Source organism: Xyrauchen texanus, chromosome 17 (assembly GCF_025860055.1).
Source record: "Xyrauchen texanus isolate HMW12.3.18 chromosome 17, RBS_HiC_50CHRs, whole genome shotgun sequence".
Lineage (NCBI taxonomy): Eukaryota > Metazoa > Chordata > Actinopteri > Cypriniformes > Catostomidae > Xyrauchen > Xyrauchen texanus.
In genome coordinates, this window is record NC_068292.1 from 28,820,213 (window position 1) to 28,841,973 (window position 21,761).

A 21,761-nucleotide genomic window follows, 5' to 3' on the forward strand; every position below is an offset into this window, starting at 1 on the left:
TTTAGTGAACAATATGATGTCCAATCACCTACTTTATTATATTCTAATATTTTACTAATGAATCTGTGCCACTGTTTTCTTAGCTAAAATACAGCTGCTTACAGAACAAAAATATCTCCCAGACAGCCTCCAATCTGTCTATCAGCAAATTAGTAAGAGGTTATTAATTCACTGGTGACTGCCAAATGTGTTCAGAAAAGGAAGGAAGGAGAGATTGAAAGAAGAAAGGAAGATAGAAGAAGGAAGGGGAGATGAAGGAAGGAAGATAGAAAGAAGGAAGGGGAGGTAAAGGAAGGAAGGAAGGGGAGATGAAGGAAGGAAGGAAGATAGAAAGAAGGAAGGGGAGATGAAGGAAGGAAGATGGAGACGAAGGAAGGAAAGAAGATAGAAAGAAAGAAGGGGAGATGAAGGAAGGAAGATAGAAATAAAGAAGGAAGGAAGGAAGGAAGATAGAAAGAAGGAAGGGGAGATGAAGGAAGGAAGAAAGATAGAAAGAAGGAAGGGGAGATAGAATGAAGGAAGGGGAGATGAAGGAAGGAAAGAAGATAGAAAGAAGGAAGGGGAGATGAAGGAAGATAGAAAGAAGGAAGGGGAGATGAAGGAAGATAGAAAGAAGGAAGGGGAGATGAAGGAAGGAAGATAGAAAGAAGGAAGGGGAGATGAAGGAAGGAAGATAGAAAGAAGGATGGGGAGATGAAGGAAGGAATATAGAAAGAAGGAAGGGGAGATGAAGGAAGGGGAGATGAAGGAAGGAAGATAGAAAGAAGGAAGGAAAGAAGATAGAAAGAAGGAAGGGGAGATGAAGGAAGATAGAAAGAAGGAAGGGGAGATGAAGGAAGGAAGATAGAAAGAAGGAAGGGGAGATGAAGGAAGGAAGATAGAAGGAAGGAAGGAGAGATGAAGGAAAGAAGAAAGATAGAAAGAAGGAAGGGGAGATAAAAAGAAGGAAGGGGAGATGAAGGAAGGAATATAGAAAGAAGGAAGGGGAGATGAAGGGAAGGAAGATAGAAAGAAGGAAGGGGAGATGAAGGTAGGAAGGAAGGAAGATAGGAAGATATAAGGAATAAAGTAAGAAAGAAAGGGAGATGAAGGAAGGAAGATAGAAAGAAAGAAAGAAAGAAAGAAAGAAAGAAAGAAAGAAAGAAAGAAAGAAAGAAAGAAAGAAGGAAAGGGATATGAAAATAGAAGGAAAGAAGCGAAGGAAGAGGAGATGAAAGAAGGAAGGGGAGATGAAGGAAAGAAGGAAGGGGGATGAAGTAAGGAAGGAAGGAAGATAGAAAGAAGGAAATGGAGATGAAAAAAGAAGGAAAGGGAGATGAAGGAAGGAAGATAGAAAGAAGGAAAGGGAGATGAAAATAGAAGGAAGACAGAAGGAAGGAAGGGAGGGAGGGAGGATAGGGAAGGAAGGAAGGAAGGTAAGAGAGACACCAATAAAGAAGTAATGAAGGATAATGAGAGAAGTCAGTAAGAAAGGAAAGAGAGGGGGGGTTATCATGGCATAAGTCCGTAGTGTTGTTTACCCTCTCCTATAGAAGGAGAAATGGTACAGGTGTGTAGGATGCTAGATGATGCGTCCCTGTGCTCCTCGCTGTCTGTGTGGGGTTTGTATGGTGTGAAAGAGCACACAGTTTGTGCCCAGATTCAATGAGCATCCCTACTGATTAATTCAGTTTGTGAAGCCACCAGTTTTCCTCTCCAAACCACTGATAATGACACAGCAGCATACCTTCCCTCGCTCTTTCTCACCTCACACTGAGACAAAACCTCCCACGGCACTGTGGCATAGTAAGTAGAACTCTACCTGAATTCAAGAGGATATATTACATCCTCAGAACTCTACTGTGATTAAGCCATCCCATAGTGAAGGCCAGACAAAAATGTCCACAGTGCACCACTGTTTTCCAACAGCTCTTTTCTTCCAGGACCCTTTACATAGAAAGGAAATGGAATGATAATGAAAGCATCTGCTGTACCAGCCCTCAGCACCCCTGTTGGGTGGGCGCTGTGTTGCACAGATGGCAAGATGACAGGCTTTATTTAGAGGTGGACAGAAAGAAGATGGGATTTGCGCTGGTGCTGATGAGTACTGTATACCACTACATTAAGAATTAGTCCAGGGATAGAACTCTTCTCAGCTGCCTGAGCTCAAGGACGAGGAAGGGGGAAAAAAGAGAAGGAAGGGAACTGTTTCAAGGTCATTGGTAATTGAAGTTGCCCAGAAAGGGAAAGAACTAAATCTTTGTTTCAGTCTTACAAGGATAACCTCAAAATCTGTGGTCTGCAAGTGTGTTTAGGATCAGCAATTTGTGAGGAACAGCTGGAAGAGAGGGGGAAAGTGTTCAAAAAGAAGCTTTGATTTAACTTTCTGAGGATTAGCTTAGTTTTGAACGTTTGCTTGCCTCAGATCAAAAGCTACACATGCAGGGACTGTCATAGAATGCACTGGGGCATCTGACACTGGAATCACTGGCACATCAGAGCTAAAGAAAAACCAAAGCCTGTTTAGAAATCAGAGTTTCAAGTACTATTATATGTATACAAAATAAATAAACCTTAAGCTTGAGGATATCATTTTGTTGAAATTATTAGGGGTGTAAATCAGATGTTTCATCACAATACAATCTTAAATCGATTCTCTTGGCCTGCGATCCGATATTTGCAGATACTTCAAAGTCTGCCGCGATATAAATTGGATTTGATTCAGGGCCCTGCGATCGATATTTTGTGCCTATTTTACGCAATCAATTTGTATTTTTTTAGCTCTCAAATGCAACCAAAACATAATTTGAATATTTTATGGACATCCATAACAAAATAAGGGACTTCAGATGTTGAAAAATAATAATATAAAAACATAACGTCACACGTGATCATCAATCTTTTAATTACATCTTATTTTTCAGTCCAATTCAAAGTACTTACATATCCATGACTTGTTTCCAACTATCCGTCCTATCTGTGGTTTTCTTGGCTACATTCTGTTACAGTTAACTGGGATAAATGTTTGTAAGAGTGGTGATGTGTAAAGTCTTATAACTGATGCTGGAGCTGAGCTGGTGATTTCTCTTTACCTCATTAGTGCTGTTCAGAATGTCAGTGTTGATGTGGCTGACATGAGAGTATTAAAATAATGTTGCATCTTAAAAAAATGTCTATATCGATATTTAGGTGTTGTATCGATAACATTGGATCATTGGTTATTGGATCGATGCATCAATACAGATTGATGGATCATTACACCCCTAAAAATTACATGTTCACACTACTTTGGAGGAGGGTCATTTTATTGATTTTCTCCTGTGGTGATAAAGTGAGCATGATTCAACAGTCACTCAAACTTGATGTATTTCAAAGAAAAGGTATTCTTCATTATTTTATAAAAATAATGTTTTACGTAAGTTATAGCTATATTATGACGCTAAGGACTATTATATCTACATTTACTATGATAATTATATATATATATATATATATATATATATACACACACATACACACACATTTACATTTATAAAGAATTCACATGGATCTTTTATCTAGATATTTTTATTTTGTGGCATTGTACAAAGGTTGTTATGCTGTAATGATTTGTATTGAATTGGTCTGTTTTCATTGTTGTTTTCCTGATTTAAAAAGCATATTATGGATATGGATCTGATTGGTAACTTTGTTGCCCCCTTCCAATACAACCACAGGAAAGACCTCACCCACAAGCGCCACCACAACCAATCAGGGGCCAACTCTGCCTAAAGTCAAAGGTGTCTCTGAGACAGGTACCCACCCCGAGGAGGGGAGGCGGGGAGGGCAGGGTTCTCCTGACTTGGAGCCAGTCAGTGTGGATATGGAGGGTAAGGGGGCGAGGAGAGGCTCTTGGCCCATCGTCTATCTTCTAGATTCCCGTTTTCCCGAGATTAAACTCTTCTAGTGCTGTATTGGATTCCACTGTGTGACCCCACAGCTGCAAACACACAACACAGCACAAAATACTACATGAAGTATTCAAAGATTGCACACACACACACACACACACACACACACACACACATTACTTTTTTTTTTTTTTTTTTAAATAAACTTTCAGGTGTTTGCTATTCAGCAATGATTGCAATTGACCTTCCATGCTTTTCCTTCAAGATAAACAGAAAAAGAATTATGCAGTGCTCAGTTGTTTTATTACATTTATGTCTGCCCTAAATCTAAAAAGGTACTTTCTCTGGTTTCCACTCATGTGTCCCTGGCTGAAGTTCAGTAGAATGCAGCAAAATGATCAGAAATCCTGTGGCTGCCGCTATGATGTTCCACTCAGCCTATAATGAGAAGCACCAGCAGTCGATAAATAAGCAGTGGACTCCAGGCCTACAGGCAGAAATGGCCTGATAGAAACATCCCGTGTGCAATCTATTCAGCCATTCGGTCAAGAGCAATCGCACACTGCAATCAAACGAACCGCAGAAACGAGAGGTGCAGTGGTTTAATGAAAGAGTCACAACAAACCTTATCTCTCCCTCCCTCTCTCTTTTCTTTCTCTTCAACTCTCTTCTCATCCATATCTCTCTATCCCTCTGTTGTTGTGGCTCTTAGTGAAGAGATAAGAGGTCATGTGTTAATACACATACTCAAAGCATTTAGAGAGTTGATGATTTGTTTTTGCACACCCCGCTAGTATTTTGTATCCTGTAGTCAAACTATGAAGCATTAGAAAGTGCACCATACTCAGAATAATACTATTAAAGTTTGTTCAACGTTTTATTGGTCAGATTCACAGCAACAGATATAATGTGTGTGGTGAATAAGCCATTGCTGCTTTTTGCCCTAAAGGCTTGAGCGTAATTTGTTTTTCCGCTCGTCGGTATGTCTCATGGCCTTTCAAAGTATACAGATGATGCATTCAGCGCATGCGCACTACTTACTAATTTGCTAAATCAATTACTAAATTAATTACATTGGAATATTGGTTGAAAAACATAAAAACTAAAGTCATTTTCTTTTTTATTTCTTTTTACTTTTAGCTTGTGTAGTAGTGCACATTTATAGCTTCAGTTTAGTTTTTGTTCTTTATCAATAATTATAACGTGCTGATTCAATATAAATTTTAATTGCCTGTTTTACAATTACTTGAGCTCATATATAGCTGATAATGCCATTTACTAATGATTCAAACTTTAGCTTTATTCACAACCTGCGTCATTATGGTTCATTTAAATAGGCATGGGCTGTTATAATCCTGCAATTCATTCTATTCCTATTTCTTTAGGTACTGTAGCGTTCAGTTCAGCATCCATGGTTGATTCTCTCCCTATAAAAAGCGATAATGATGTCTGCCAAAACAAAACCTCTATTTGTTCTGAGGTGGCAGCTACCGAGTCAACACTGCTCGTTATTGTTATTTTAAACACACCTTCTCGCAGGTCATTCACGCTCAAATTAAGTGGAATGATGGTAGGAACTCTGGCCCCCAGATAATTTGCGTGAGTGTTGGAGGATGGACTGCTTTGAGGGGGTGGGCGGACTCTGAAACTCATTAAAACACAGTGGAAGATGAACTGACGATGAACTCCAGCTGAACTCCAGCCTGGAGACGCGTTCGGTCCTGGAGAGAGGCTATTAATACCTCAGCAAAAAGAGAAACAGAGAGGGATATGGAGGTTTAGAGAGGGATGGAGACAGTGGAAAAACACTGAGAAATGAGAAGGTGTCAGCAAGGGATGGAGACAGGTTGGCTACGTTCACGCAGCTGAAGATTATGGCTGTCAGTGTGTGTGTAAAAAAGAGTGCTAAATTCATATATATATAATTTATTATTATTTATTTATTTTTGTATTTTGTCTGGGCACAATCTAAATGCTGCAATCAAAAAAACAAAAAACCTTCTAAGCTTAGAAGAATAGAAGCTATTTAAGCTATTGCGAAAATAGAAAAGTTGATTGAGTCCAGTCATTCGTTCATAAAGACAATGTTTGAGCCACTCCTTTAAGCTGTAGTATGAACATCACAATTTGAGAAGAAGTCTTGAAACCTGTCAAAAAAAATGCCCTGGTCATATTTTACTTAATAAAGTGTGTGGGTGTGGGTGTGTGTGTCTGTGTGTGTCTGTGTGTGTGAGCGTGTATTTATCACTTTGTGGGGACCAAATGTCCCCATAAGGATAGTAAAACCCGAAATTTTTGACCTTGTGGGGACATTTTGTCGGTCCCCATGAGGAAAACAGCTTATAAATCATACTAAATTATGTTTTTTGAAAATGTAAAAATGCAGAAAGTTTTCTGTGAGGGTTAGGTTTAGGGGTAGGGTTAGGTTTAGGGGATAGAATATAAAGTTTGTACAGTATAAAAACCATTATGTCTATGGAAAGTCCCCATAAAACATGGAAACACAACTGTGTGTGTGTGTGTGTGTGTGTGTGTGTGTGTGTGTGTGTGTGTGTGTGTGTGTGTGTGTGTGTGTGTGTGTGTGTGTGTGTGCTAAAAATCCTAATGTTCCTAAAAACTTTTGCTATTTATGCAAAATAGATTTTAGATATTTTTATATTTAAATGTATTTTTTTAAATACGACCAGGACAGTTTCTTGACCAGTTTCTTGAGAATCACCCCATAACTTTCAGTATATATCAATCCTAAACACTTACCGTATTGTGTGAACATAACCATTGGGTGGAAGAGATTGAGGAATGGAAATTTCCTCTCATGGAGGAAAAGGAAAGATAATGGAAAAATGGAAGGAGTGAGAAATCTTTGGGTTGGTCATCCCACCATCATCAAAATTAGACGATTTTGAATGTAATCACACAAACAAACGAGGCTCTGTGGTTCCCAATAAAAAAATGTATGAAAGCCACTGCAGGTGTGCTAACGGGTATGATTGACTTTATAGGAGCTCTGGTCCCAAAAAGTGCAAAGTGACGTCCATCTTATTAAAGTTTTCACTTGTAAATGTCACAGCCAGCTTGCCACCCATGTAGCCAGTGCCAGGTAATAATGTCTATCACCAAAGGTCAAAAAAAAAAAAATAGATCCCCTATTTTTTTCCTTGTATTAGGCCAACTCATGCCCTCACACACGCACACTCCAACAGACACTATTAAAGGAATATTTCACCCAAAAATGAAAATCCTATCATCATTTACATTTTGTTCCAAACACATTTCACTTTCTTGCATGGAACACAAAAGGGATTATCCATCAGTGGATGGTGACCACAGCTGTCTTTGGTCTCCTTCCACTTTAATTGTGTTTCACAAAAGGTCATATATGTTTGGAACAAAATGAGGCTGAGTAAATAATAACAATTTTTTTCTTTTAGGGTGAACTATCCCTTTAAGAAACACACTTTTATCCACAATACTTTTAAAAGAACTGTGGGCTCATACAGTGTTTGGATCCATCTAATGTGCTTCCTGAAACCCTCTACCTTACTCTCTTTTCCCTGCCCCTCCCTCTCTTCCTCTGGTCCTTCTGACCAGAGAGCTGTAGTGTTCCGTTAACCTGCCTGTTTTTTTTTTTATTTTATTTTTTTTATTTTCCAGACTAATGCTTCACCATATGTTCTAAAGCCTCTCTTATTTTTTCCCTTCTGCGTTTAGAGTCTCGTAAAGCCTGAGCTCTGTATACAGACTGGAAGATTACAGCCTTAAAGAGTTCTAGAACTCTCTGCTGCCTTGTTTTTTCCCAAATCGAGTTCTAGAATTTTGTGCAGGGAATAAAGATCCTAGAACTAGAAAAAGTGTAAATGGAATGTTGTCTCACCGTGAACTCAGGCTTCAGAATGAGGCTGTAGCTAGTACTGCATGTTTTTGTTTTTTTTTTTTTTTTTTGCATTCTGGAGGTTTGTAGAATCCTGAGCTGAACCAGCACTGGCTTCTTCTTAATTTTTCGCATTTGTTTCCCTATCTGCTTGTGTAATGTGTAAAAAAAGTTTGCGTGAATCTGCTGCATGAATCTAACGTCCCTTGTTTGAAAGCGCGTCTTCAGTCTGCTGAAGAGAAGAATGGCTTTTCTATCAGAAACCTGCTAAATTGAGCTATCAGTGCATGATGTATCAAATGATGCATGACGTTTAAATATGTACTGAATAAATTGTCAATTGAATTGATTTCTGTTGTTCTGTGGATTCTAAAGTCCCTTTCCACGTGATTTATGTTGAACTCTATGGAGCATAAAGCTACACAGCTCTGCGCAAGTTAAGCATCGTAATGTAGTGCTTAAAATTTAAAACAACTGACCCCTCTTGCGGTTGATTTCTCTAAGTGCTGTCAGTGTTTATCAAACAATTCGTATGAGCTATCGTTACATGGGAGGCGCCGACGCGAAACTCAGAAACAAATGGGAGGAGTCTGATCCTTTGTGTATCTAAATATGTCGAGTTGTACATCACAATGTTCAAGGCATATCATAATATTTTAAAGAATAAAAAACATGTTTGATGAATCTTTATATTTCTGCAATGTTTTAAAAGAATTTCAAGGACTGTAGTTAAATCGTTCATTCTGTAATGCTATATGCAACCTTTTTTGACGTGCCAGTCAAAGCGCCATATGACGCATGTGTTGAGTGGTGCATTGAAGACCTGACGCCAGTCATTTGAATGGGACATAATAGATTTAAGTATGAATATTAATTTTTACCAGAAATCCCTTCCAATGCCATTCTTAAATAAAAGACAATCTCATAGAATGAGACTCCTTCACACAGACCCTATCATATATCATATTTAGATCACAGGAGCACTGCGCTGAAATTCAGATCCATTTAAAGAAATCATTTCCCCCATTTTCTTATTTCCTACTCCAGGCACCCTCAATTATTTACCTTTGTTTGCTATTCACGGTGTGCCTGCTGCTCATATTGGCAATTTTATTTTATTCCATCATGAGGTGAAGTTATACTCATCCTTGTTTAGTTTTCGAGATGAACATTTTGTACTCCTGTGTGGAGATTAGAGGATGTCAGTCACCTTTAGACTGAATTAATTTGTTATTTCTTGGTATTTAATTAGGTCGGACTAGATACAGAGTGCTCCGAATTAGACTCCAAAAGGCCCTGCCGACAGTGCAATATTGTTCAGCAGTGAATTTGTAGAGACCCCACAGACAATCATTTATAATACTGCAGGCTGCTAATTCTCCATCCCGTTAGAGGAAGACATTTAATTTAAAGCTTTATAAAATTTCCCATGTTTAAAAGCCTCTGAACATTACATGGCACTTTCCAGAAAGGTTTTTTATGACACCATTTCCTAATTCACATCAGAGCAAACATGCTAGAGTTAACTGGTTAATCAAGACCATTAAATGCACAAAAAACTGGAGCCTTACACAACTAATCCTAAAGTTGTGAACACAGAACCCAATCACCATGTTAAAATGCACTTAAAAATGGTTTATTCCAAGGTATTTGCAGAAAGTGGCATTCTGAAATGTCACATAAACTAGAACACTGATTTGCTTACACCACTTAAATTATTTAACACACCTAGGTTTCTCTCAGAGTACATGGCTTAAAGTAGTCATGTAAATGCATAAGTGCTGTTCTGATGGGAAGACTTTGAAGAGTGCGTGGAACAGATCAGGATAACAAGCGTCATAGGATGGAGCCCAACAACAAGTCAACACAGGAGAAAGAAGTCTGGGAGTACAGTGGGAAAATCACAAACACTATAAACTATACCGATTTGTACACCCCAATGTAAAATATCGACTGTCCCTTGTGTTCGCATATATGCGCTTGTACCATGGGGAAATCCCAGAGTTTTACCTAAGAGGGAAACAGGTCAGCTGCAGGCCGCAACAGAAAGTGAAGGAAACAAACACAGCAACAACTCTGGAATATATGATAATAAAGCGATGCAACAGAGAATAAAATAGCAATGTCTACCTTGGTTTGTTATTTACAGGTTTGTTTAAGTCTCACTAGGAAATGTTGTGGAGACCGAGCTGCATGTATAGGGGAGTAAACATAAAGCCACTAATGCAGCTTGTGTAAACAAGAACGCTGTTTTCTCGCAATAACCCGCTTTCTTGCAATAGGCCACTTTCTGGTGTCTATGTAAACGTAGTCAAAGAGTGATAGCCAATATACTTACATTCCAGTCTCCTTATATTTGAAGTTAATAAATAGAGAGACAGCCGCCTCTTTCTAGAAAGCAGACTCGAACCAAACAGAGAAACAAAAGAGCCTTACAATCTATGTAGATTTTTTCCCTGAGGATGTTGCTGTTTTCTTCTCACCTTGTTCTGAGAAATAGCGCATAAACTGAACAACAATAGACCTTTAAGCTCTTTGACGCCTGATATCACCAAATGGGCCTGATCTATTCAGTGATATCAAATTTATGGTCTGTAAAATGTTCTATTCCCAAGCCTATTCACAGGCAATCAGCCACACACAGAGAGAGAAAGATAGACTGAGAATACCTTTGAAGAAATAAAGTGTTTTTCTGTGAAAGGATTATAGGAAGCCTTAAACAGAATTGCAAAAATAATGACTTTTTTTAAAACAAGTTTCCGAAACACTCCCCCTGTCTTTCATTGGTTCATTGATCAACCAATGAATGGCATAAGTGAAATAACAGAAAGTATTTAAAAAATCATACCTTTTACCTTTTAAATGGATAATTCACCTAAAAATGAGAATAGTCTGAGATTTTTGGCAGTATGTTAGTCTCAGTCACCATTAGCTTGGATTGCTATTTTTATCTTAACATGAATGGTGACAGAGGCTGTCATTTTGCACAGGGTGAGTAAATGACAGAATTTTTATTTTTGGGTGAACTAGCCCTTTACGGAATGAAAGCGTAATAATGTATCAAATATTTTGCCACTAGCCCACATTAGTTCTCCCGTGGCCTTCTCATTAACAGTGTATCACTCATATGTGATGTTTCATACTTGTTGCGCTTTGTTGATAATTAAATTTTGCCATGCAAAGACTGCAAATGACTTCAGCAAATGTTCCCAACTGAATTTAGTTTATAAATTATATAATGTCATTAAGAAGGTCTTTGTCTGAGAAAGTTTTTCCATATGGATTTATGGTCCATAATGTATTTGGATTTTTGAGATTATTTGTGTATATGTAATCTGTGCTGCCCAATTATAAGCAGTCCTTCGATGACAACAAAACAGAATTAAGTTTTCATAACTGCATTAAAATAAAATGAACAGCATTATGCATATTTAATGAGTCTTAAGTTAACCAAACATTGGCAGTCCTAAACCACACACACACTTATATTTTATCTGAAATTTAAATGGTTGCTCACAAGTCCGCTTTCAATTAAACGTACGTTTTCCCTTCTGCTTTTCACGGACGTCTTTTTCACCCACTCTCCAAGTCTTTGAGGAGGAGTTACTGGAGTTTTGACAGAGGCCTACACAATCCCTCACACAGCCAAAAGGAAGATTGAAAGACTTCAAGTTTGCACCACTGAAAATCTGTCACTCATTTCTCCCGCTCTATCAACCTCTTCTCTCCCACTCTCTTACTTTCAATACAATCTTGTTCATTTTTTATCTCTTCTCCTTTCTCAATAAATCTGTCATTATATTTTCTTACAGTAGTCATCGTCAATTCTCTCTATCCTTTCTTTCTCTCTCTGTCAGTAAGGAGTTGCTGGATTTTGACAGAGGCCTACACAATCCCTCACTCAACCAAAAGAGTGTGATAGAACCTTCCTTTCCACCTCCTATAGGTTTTTCTTCTTCACAACTCTATCAGCTTCCTTTCTTTCTTTTTTTTTTCTACTCAAAATGATCAAATACAAAATTTCAGCTGTGTAGAATACCCATAAGACCTTGCACTTGAAGTAATTATGTATTTTTGGTCAAAACAATGGAATTTATGGAGAAATATAATCATTGTTATTAAAGAAAAATATTGGTTTAATTCTTTTGATTATTCTTGTTGTTTTGTTGTAGCTGGTTGATAGTTGTGATTTTTGTAAAGTCACCATAAGGGCGACTAGATTTACCTCTGGTGAAGTTGGAGCCTGTTCATTTTATGTCATTTGCCTCTACTATAAAAAAAATTGTGCAGATTTATTTGCACTAAGAAGTACTGAGTACTATCCAATGTGCCATAAGGCTAACCTAGATTACAGTGACAATTTCCCTTATACTGTATAAGAAGTGAAATGCCTAAATTTAAATAATTAAATAAAAACAAAGATACTTTAATCTCGGATGAGTAAGGTTTACTTGTAACTAGTTAACTGTACTTGAATAATTTAGTTAATTTGAGACAAAGGAGTATGTTTACTTAGAAATAGCAAGCAAACCGATTGCCTTAATCTAAGTAAGGTCAACTAATTAGGTTTTACAATGTTCTTTCTTTCTATTTCTTTGCTTTTCCAAAGATTGTCCTCTATTTCCTACCCTCTTCCTCTCTTTCTTTCGACAAAGTGAGGTCTGTCCGTATCATGCCTGCCCCTCTTCACACATTTATGCTTACTTTAAGAGAGAGAGAGAGAGTTTTTTTTTTTTTTTTTTTTTTGGAAGAACACTGATGATCATCTTGTTTGCATGGCCCTGAAATTAACTGACCCAATTACAAAGTCAACCATATAGATGGGAGCACTTTATCTGGGCGGTCATTTATGTAGTGTAGTTTTTGTGTCAGTGAAAACTCGTTTTCCTTTGTTAGTGTGCATAAACTGCAATTTAGTTAGCATGTATGCAGCCTGGTGTTTTACTTTGGTATTTGGAAAATAACCCTCTGATGCATGTGATGCATTATTAAATCACACTGGCAAACTATATCTTGAATTATTTCTAAAATATATTGTTTAAAATATATCGTATTTACTCTTGTTTTGAAATAAACAATGTAACACCCCCAAAAAAAAACAGCTGTGTTAAATTTATGTTGTCAAAAAACACTGACATAAATAGATTTAGAGTAGAATTATGTGTAAGGGTCAAATATCATCACCCATGATGGTTTGTATATCACATCACTCCCTAAATGTATAAAAATTACATTTCATGATATTGTTGGCATCATGCATCAGATGGTTGATATAAAGATTAAACGTCCTATTTGTGTAGTGTGTTTGTCAGTGTGTGGGGACCAGAATATATTAATGTGTAGCTTGAGTCACAGAAGAGGACTGCAAACCTGTTGTGACAGTGGACGTGTGTATGTGAGTCATCCATCACGTAGCATATGCCGGCCCTCGGTCCTTCCCAGGGTCCTAAGACCACAGTTTATAGACTCGCAGACAGATGAGTCAGAGAAAAATAGAGGGCCCCTTCCATTTTTCCTTTGCAGTTTGTTTGGGCACAGGCCTGCTATTTCTTACAAGAGAGAGAGGCAAACTCTGGCAAGTCTATTACTAGTTTAGTTTGTGGTTGTATGCACACATTAAACATATCAGTTATGATGCTTTAAAACCTTCATCCTATGAGAACAAAAACGCAAAGTGCTTCCTATAAATATTCTGTATGATGGAGGGAAAATGATGTGTGCGTGCTGGGGTTGCACTTTCAAAAGTTTACTTGGCTATAACCCATCCTGGTTTGAATCAATAAACAGTTGGTGAGAAACATATTTTCAAGAGAGAATTGAGCTGCCGAGACTCTTTCCTCATTCTGTAGCTAGCAAAGCACAGTTGCTGCTCTGCTAATGTGTTTGTATTGATGCCTGGAGGAAGATTATCCTTGTTTTTCTCACAAAGTTATTATGCATTCATAGTTGTATTTTTTGCTTGCAGCAGCTAGAAAAAGCACAATAGAGTCTCTCTCTCTCTAATTCGATAGCTCACTAGCGGTGGTCCTCCCACATTGCGTTTGGCATTGCTGTTCACTGAAATAGAGCTTTCAAAGGCAGTGAGGCTTTGCTGGCCTTGCCAAAAGTCCTAAACAGATAATGCTACATATCCTCTTTAGCTATGTTTAGTTTTGGCTTTCTGCAGTTTTCTTTTCTCACCAATGTCTCAGTTTAAATATTTTCCCTTGCTAGGATAAAGGTGTTATAAATCTGTATCCGATTGTACTTGGTGCCCCCACAGATATCTGAAGTATTCCTTATCAATATGAACATTTAAGAGATGCCAGGAGTCAACTGTCGCTTTTATCTTCCTTTTATTTTAGCATTTTTATTTTAAAATTCGTTAGTACACAGCTCTCTGGAATGCTTGATTCTGATTCTGGTCAATTTGCAAATCTGCAGTGAAAAATGTATGTATAATAACCACTAAATTAAATTATGAAAGTGATAGTTCCGACCCAGAATTATGATCGGATGAGCCAAGTTCAAAGCAGTTATACTCCGCTTTGAGATGCACCAAAGAACGGCCCTTACCCATGGCAAAATATTCTGAAAGTTTAAACTAGTTTTGAACATTGATAATTAAATAGACATTACAGAAAGACAAACCGCCAGCCAGCCGCATGCATGCATGCAGGCCGGCAGGCAGGTTTGAACATTCCATGCTTCTGTTCCAAAACTTAGTGAGCTGCCTCGCTGTCTCCTACATAGGCAGCTGTCCTCTATGGCAGCACCCTTAAAAAAATGATGCCTCATAAGAGATCGATTTGGAATGTGCAACATAGGTGGCAGCTCCACACATCATTCAAATAGTGCTCCTCATGCACAGCACACTGGAGACTAGACTTGCAACAGATTTCAATATAGGAGACACAAAAGCAACAATGCGATCCTCTCATGAGCCTAAATACACACAGCACACAAACACATTTTGGGTAAAATAGTTGGTTTTGTGTCATATAAACTGTTATTTATCGATACTCAGTATATTTATAATGTAAATTTTGCACGCTTCGTCCGCCAACTTTGATTTCGTTTTTTCAAAGATATCTTAAGAGACACCATAATTCAGATACCTACCTTTTGGAACATCTTTCACATTGACAGCACTCCTATGATGTCTAAAAATGCTTCTGCCGGAGGACTCTTACTGGGTATTATAACACACCCAATTTTCTTTTTTTTCCCGCTGTACAAAAAACGCAATTCTGATCAGTTAGAGAAGTCAAAGAAACCCGAGTCAGAACAGTCTGAAGGTCTGTGCCAAGTTTGGTGGATGTAGCTTGATGTAGCTAATTTTGGTATTGTTTTAGGGATTTTGGAAAAACACTAAACCAAATCTGTAGAACAACAGTATATTGGCTTTGTCAAGCAAATGTAATAGTTTTTACATAAATTATTAACCTTGATAAATGTTAATTTCTAAATATACTTTTGTTCATTGTTAATATTAGTTCATAATGCATTGACAAACAGAGATGCTGTAAGATTATTGTTCATTGTTAGTTTGTTAACTAATTGTATTAACTAAAATTAACAAATACAACCTTAATGTAAAGTGTTACCATTTATTTCATAAGTAGCTGTATAATAAACACTTCATGTTTGGGACCTGATCACGCTGGATTTGTTTTGCAATAATGACCAGTCTGACTACATTTTTCCTTACTTAAACCATTGACATTCACAAACATGCTTAGCAGACTCTTTCTTACCAAAGCAACTGAGAATTCAGACCTCGTTGTGAAAATAACACTCCTCATACCTCTAACCTGCACTGAAAGACATCAGCCGATTTGTTTTTTTTTTTTTTTTTTTTTCCATTTACTGCTTCTCTTAAAAAGTTAAATAAATAATGTAAGTGAAAAAATAAGGAAGAACTGACAGTGCAGATGGCAGTGGGAGTTTTTAATTATCGTGTGTGAACATGGTATCCAAATCCCCTCTACCCTTAGCTCATTAAAGCCGTAAGGTGGTCTGTGCTTTTATTCTAATTTGCGCTCAACTGAAACATCTCCATGTCATCGTTGTACCAACTTAATGCCACATATAGCTCACTGTGGAACAGCAAAAATCAGCTGTGATTCAAGCACAAACCTCTGCAACTCTTGAGACTGCAGTTAATGAGAAAACCACTTAGCTCTCTACAAGATCATTAGCAATTGTTCACGAGTCTCTACCATTATTTGATGCTGTATCAACAAGCATTTTCAGATTGATTCAGAACAGCCCTGCATCTAGAGCTCAGCTTTGTTTGTAAGCAGATTCAAGTGTAAACAGAACTCTACTGAACTCTGTTCTTCTCTCACACTGTTAAAAGCTAACCTCACTGGCACCTCGCTGTGTCTTAACAGTACACTTATCTTTCTCTCTCTCTCTGCAGGAGTGCGCCGACCCCCTGAGGTAGATAAGTCCAACCACAGTGTTCACTACACTCTGCTGATTGCATGTGTTTTGGTGGCGTTTGTCTTGGGCGCTTTCCTCTCCGGTTTCCTCATTTCTTGTTATTGCAACCACAACATTAACAAGACCAAGAGGCTATCGAAAGACCCAGAAGCACCAATCCCACATGCTTTATCCCTGCGCAGCCTGGCCAAGCTCAACGGCTTGTTGGAGAGTCATAGCAAAGATGAGAAGCTGGAGGTGTCTTCACCCAAACTCTACAACTCATTCTTTGCCAATGGAAAAGAGCAGGCTCACAGTATAAATGCCCACCATGCTGCCATGACGGAGCTCATTCACCCACATCATCACCACTCTGCAGAACTCTCTGGCTTGCCCACACCAGATTCAACGCCAGACCTTCCAATCAAGAGCATGAAGGCATTCAAGAACCAATGGGAGAAGAATCAAAACTGCAATAATGCAAAAGAGCCAAAATCCCATAACATGGGTGCTTCTCGGCCCACTTCTGGTATCCAGCATCAGATCTTCCCCTTCTCCCATGGACTCTCCAATGGACAGGTACTAGGTGGTTCAATGCACCTTGAGGAACGCAAAGTCCACAATGCAGAGCGTGTGGCGAGTCAGTCGTATCACTGTTATCCGCACAAGATTGTGGATGTCACCTCGCTCGATGAACTTCTGAAACACATCCACGAAATCAACGTGGCCACTGGCAAAAGTCCCACTGTCCTCACCTCCTCCATGTCAGCCAATGGTGGTCAGATGGCGTTTGCAAACCGTGTACAGCCACAAATCCCAGAAACAGAGTCCGCACCATATTACAGTTCCTCCACATTGCCTCGAGACAGTCTCACGCGTCGCATGGACGTCCCACCTGAGATTCCTTCCCATCACCAGTCAACTTTGGAGAGAGTTTCTCGTCACCCATCCCAACGCCACTCACTAATAACGACACCCAAGATGCCTAGCAGTGGGGTGGTGCCACGGCAACACAGCTTCAACCAGCGGAGCTCCCATCAGCCCCTCCTGCTCTCCCGAATGAACTCTAATGGCACCAGTTCGGGTTGTGATGCTAGGCACCCGCTCATCCATAACGGATATCTAACGCGCCAGCACAGCTACGGTGAGCAGCAGGAGGTCCACCGTGGAGCTATCGTCCGCCGGACAGCCTCACTCAAGCCCGACGTCCCTCCCAAACCTCTGTTTATCCCTGCCAGCTCACCTGTCAACCAGGCAGGAAAGTTCAACTACTGAACAACAGAGAAGAAAAGCCTGTGGTTTTTCGTAAAATGGCTACTCAACCTGACAGAATTGAATGTTGACAAAGGATATCGAAAGTTTAATAAACTGCCTTTATGAGAAGAAAATCCTCTAGAGATTGGCTGCCAGTGTTGTCAACTTGACATTTGAACAATGACTTGTTTTTCTCTGTTTTATTAATATATTTGTACCATATTGGTATTGCTCAGCTATTGGCCAATAGGAGGGGAGGACCTACGGGAGTCCACACCCACCTAGATGTAGGCTGCCGCAGTGATGAGTGTGTGGCTTTACAGTATTACTTTGGATTGTCTAGACAAGCATTACTGAAGTTCTGGACCTGAACTTTTATCCAAACAAGCATACACACCATGTTTGATATTCTGATCTCTCTTGCTTTGGCTATGTATTCTGTTGATGTAGAGTTGATGAACTGTAAATATCCCAGTTAGAAACATCTACTGTATATATGCATGTATGTGTGTGTGTGTGTGTGTGTGTGTGTGTGTGTGTGTATATATATATATATATATATATATATATATATATATATACACACAATCATCTAATATATACATATATATATATATTGCATACTGCATATGTGTATATGTATGTATGTATGTATGTATGTATGTATGTATGTATGTATGTATGTATGTATGTGTGTGTGTGTGTGTGTGTTTGTGTGCGTGTTCATATCTGTGTACATATACATGCCTTGTGTATGTATCCAAATTACCAAAATGGATGAGCCCCTCAAAAAGTAGTTCCTTAGCCTTATTTTGCAAGCAAATGTGCAGTTGAAATGCCTACACAACCAGTGAAGTTTTCTGTAAAATCTATAAGCAATAATCTCCTGACCACACCAGTGCAATGCAGCTAGGACACAAACTCAAATAAAAATTCAGATTTTTGAATGCTTATCTAGAGAATCGAGAGGCTAGAGAACATCACAACATTCAATCCCCAATTTGGTGAATCATTCTAGTGTTATGAAGGATATGTGTGTGTATATACCCAGGGAGAATGTATTCTTTGTTTATAAACAAGAATCAGTGTGGGGTGCTCCAGTATTAACCCTCTGCCTCCTATGTTAAATCAACACTCTAACTTGTTGAAATATCCCAAAAAATCTCCTATAGAAAAGTGCTCTTATGCTGTGTCTTAACCACATATGATGCGATAAAGTTACAAATGATCATACAAGCAATGCTCCACACAACTATATTTTAAACACTAGATATGTTCTCATTGGCAGTAATTGTGCATAATTTTTACTTTCAGGGTGCACAGAGAAATTACTTTTTGCTGGAAACTTGTCGGGTCACAACTGGCTAAGACACGGTGTAAAAAGCCCAGATCTCCAACTCTTGACATAAGTTAATCATATGTTGTATGTTAAAACAAACATTGTATCAATATTAAAACTACAACTGTTTTGTGTAAATAGATGAACAATAACTAGGCAAATTTTAATTGTTTGTGTAAAATTTGTGCCTTATTTAATATGATGTGTTAAGGGGGGTGGCGGCAGTGAAGAGGTCATAAAAAGAGGGCTAAGTGGCCGTCATTATCATTTTATTTTTAATATTTGTATTTTTCTTTTTAGCTTGATTGTCTGTATATGTCATAGCTATTGTAGATATATATTTCTAGATACTTTTTATATCCCCAGACTGTGTGAGGCTTTTGCATTTTGGATCAGCATCTGCAGTTTTAATTTCTTTCTTTTCTTTCTTTCTTTCTTGCTTGCTTGCTTGCTTTTTTGCTTTCTTGATTGCATTCTTGCTTGCTTGCTTTCTTGTTTTTTCTTTCTCGTTCAGTATTCTTGATGCATTGAAGTTGACATTAGGATTGAACTCCTGCCCACACTGAAGGGTTTGTTTTGAGATGTGAGATACATGAACTTCTATACTGAAACATATCTTCAGATCTTATGTTTAATGGTGAGAGGAAGACTTAGGCACTGTGTTTGGAGAAGAAACTTCTGTGTGTGTGGGGGGGGGCATGCAGAGACCATATCTGTTGGCTGTAGTTCAAACACATATCTCCCTTTGCTTTTCCCAGTACTTCAGTCTGGCAGAGTAGCTCTGTTCCTCTGCTCAATGTCATCTTCATCTCTTTTGTCAGTCTGTCTTAAGTCACTATGATGTGTCTGCTTTTGCTTTAATTCTTGGTGCTGGTCTGAAATACAGTTTTATCATGTACAGTTGAATGAATTTTTTAAATTGGCCGCCTGTAACTGCGTACTATGTGCTCTTTTGCCCCTCACAAAACCAAATGCAATGTCGCATTTTAAATGATGGCTACCACATCATATGCATAACAGATGGAAAGTGGACTGAGGGTTGAATCACTGCTCCATACACAGTGGCAAACCAGATCTTAAGAGACTGGAACGAGTGGTACTGGGAGAAATGAAGAGTAGTTTCTTTGAATTTCAAAAGATATTATGATGGAAAGGAACTGTGTGTCAGTTTTATCTGCTTTAACCATTGAGGTTTCTGTCATTGCACAGTGTAAATACAGTCCTGGAGTTACCCAGGATTCAATGATCTGTTATGATTACTATTGGATGAAGCCCCATGGATTCTCCACCTCTGCTTTTATGGATACTGTTGTATTTTCCTTATAACAAATAAATGAAAGATCATAACATTAATTTTGTTTTACTGATTGTGTTTCAGATCATTTTAAAACCTTTTTTTAATGTACTTTTTATTAAGGGTCAACATTTGCCTCTCAGATTTGATTTTCAGTGGCATTTTTTTACCTTTATGCTGACATATTTTTGCTAACCTTATTAAATATACTCTTATCCCATTATGTGAAGTATTTGTACTTATATTAATCAATTCATTAACATAAATTGTCAAGGTTCTGGCATCTGTGCCGGCTCACGTGGCTGTTTGTTTTTCTTTCTCCCTTGTGTGTCACAGGTGGAGCCAGCACGCATGATCAGTGTTTCCATGGGAACGCTGATCGTTCCCAGAGAGGCGCTGATCGTGCCAATGATTTACTCACTCATTCCACCTGCTTCACACTGATTGCACTCCCTACTTATTCCTTGTTTCTTCTCTTTTCTGCCAGTTTGTTTGCACTGTCAATTGTTAATCGTGCTCTCCACTACACCACCACCACTCAAACACACTCCTCCCTTAACCCGCTGAGCGGCTACGTTCCTCTACGCTTCTCACACTGCAGCTGGTGACGAGCGCGCCTGTTATTAATAAACTCATTGACTGTTCCACTCTGCATTTGGGTCCCTTTGTCTCTCCTCACCCTCTTGACAGAATAAACTGGCCTGTCTACTTCTCGGAACTTCGCCGAGTGTTTGACCATGTAGCTCAAGGTCAGGAGGCTGGGAGGATTTTATCCAGTCTGTCCGAGGTTAATCGACAAGTTACCAACTATGCAATAGAGTTTCGGCAAACCCCAGATTCTCGCAAGCCTTTGCAGAGGTTTCTGGGGTTCACCAATATTTATCAGAATTTTATAGGAATTATAGCCAACTCGCCACGCCCTTGACAGATCTCACCTCCACACGCACTAACTTTAGCTTGTTTCCGTGGGCTGAAACCACATTTTCTAAACTTAAAGATTGGTTTTCTATCACACCAATCTTAATTACCCCCGACCCTGCTAGTCAGTTCATGGTGGCGGTGGATGCATCTAAGGTCGGTGTTGGAGAGGTCCTCTTACTGCACTCTCCCTTGGATGGAAAGATGCGTCCACGTGTAGGGTCTTTTCACACTGCTTAACACCGGCAGAACGGAATTACGATGTCGGTAACCAAGAATTACTGGCTGTCCGGTTGGCCTTGGGTGAGTGGTATAATTGGTTAGTGGGTTCGGGGGTACCTTTCGTGGTTTTGACTGATCAAAAGAACCAAGAGTACATCCATAGAGCCAAATGTCTTAACTCTAGACAGGCTCGCCGGGCGTTGTTTTTCACACGTTTTGATTTCAACTTTTCGTATTGCCTGGGCTCCAAAAACATCAAGCCTGATTCGATGTTTCGAAATCAAGACCTCCACTGCCCCAGTGCATACCATCCTCCCCAACTCTCGAGTGGTAGCCATGGTATCCTGGGAGGTGGAGGATAAAGTCTGCACTGCACTATGAAACACTACGTCTCCCGCCACTTTGCTTGCCACCCAGGGTCTACTCGTACCAGATGCTCATTAGACATCGTTTCTGGTGGCCATCGCTTGCGCAGGATGTTCGCCAGTTCGTTGCCGCTTGTCCAATTTGTGTGACTAATAAGACCTCCTGTAACCCCCCCAGCCGGGCTTCTCCAACTGTTCGGAGTCTCTTTGAGACCCTGGTCAC

At 39.0% G+C, this 21,761-nt stretch overlaps 1 protein-coding gene across 3 annotated transcripts in view; it reads left to right on the forward strand.

Annotated features, from left to right (window-relative positions):
• LOC127657774 (semaphorin-6D-like) overlaps positions 1-20,079 on the forward strand; it is a 187,503-nt gene extending 167,424 nt beyond the window's left edge. For 2 of the 3 annotated variants that reach the window (XM_052146672.1, XM_052146671.1), the window contains 2 exons: positions 3,696-3,848; positions 16,145-20,079. In XM_052146672.1, the coding sequence (XP_052002632.1) occupies positions 3,696-3,848; positions 16,145-17,421 (1,430 nt within the window). In that variant the 3' untranslated portion in view covers positions 17,422-20,079. The remainder of the gene's footprint in view (positions 1-3,695; positions 3,849-16,144) is intronic. The other variant, XM_052146673.1, reaches the window with a different exon arrangement.
• Positions 20,080-21,761: the final 1,682 nt, after the last annotated feature.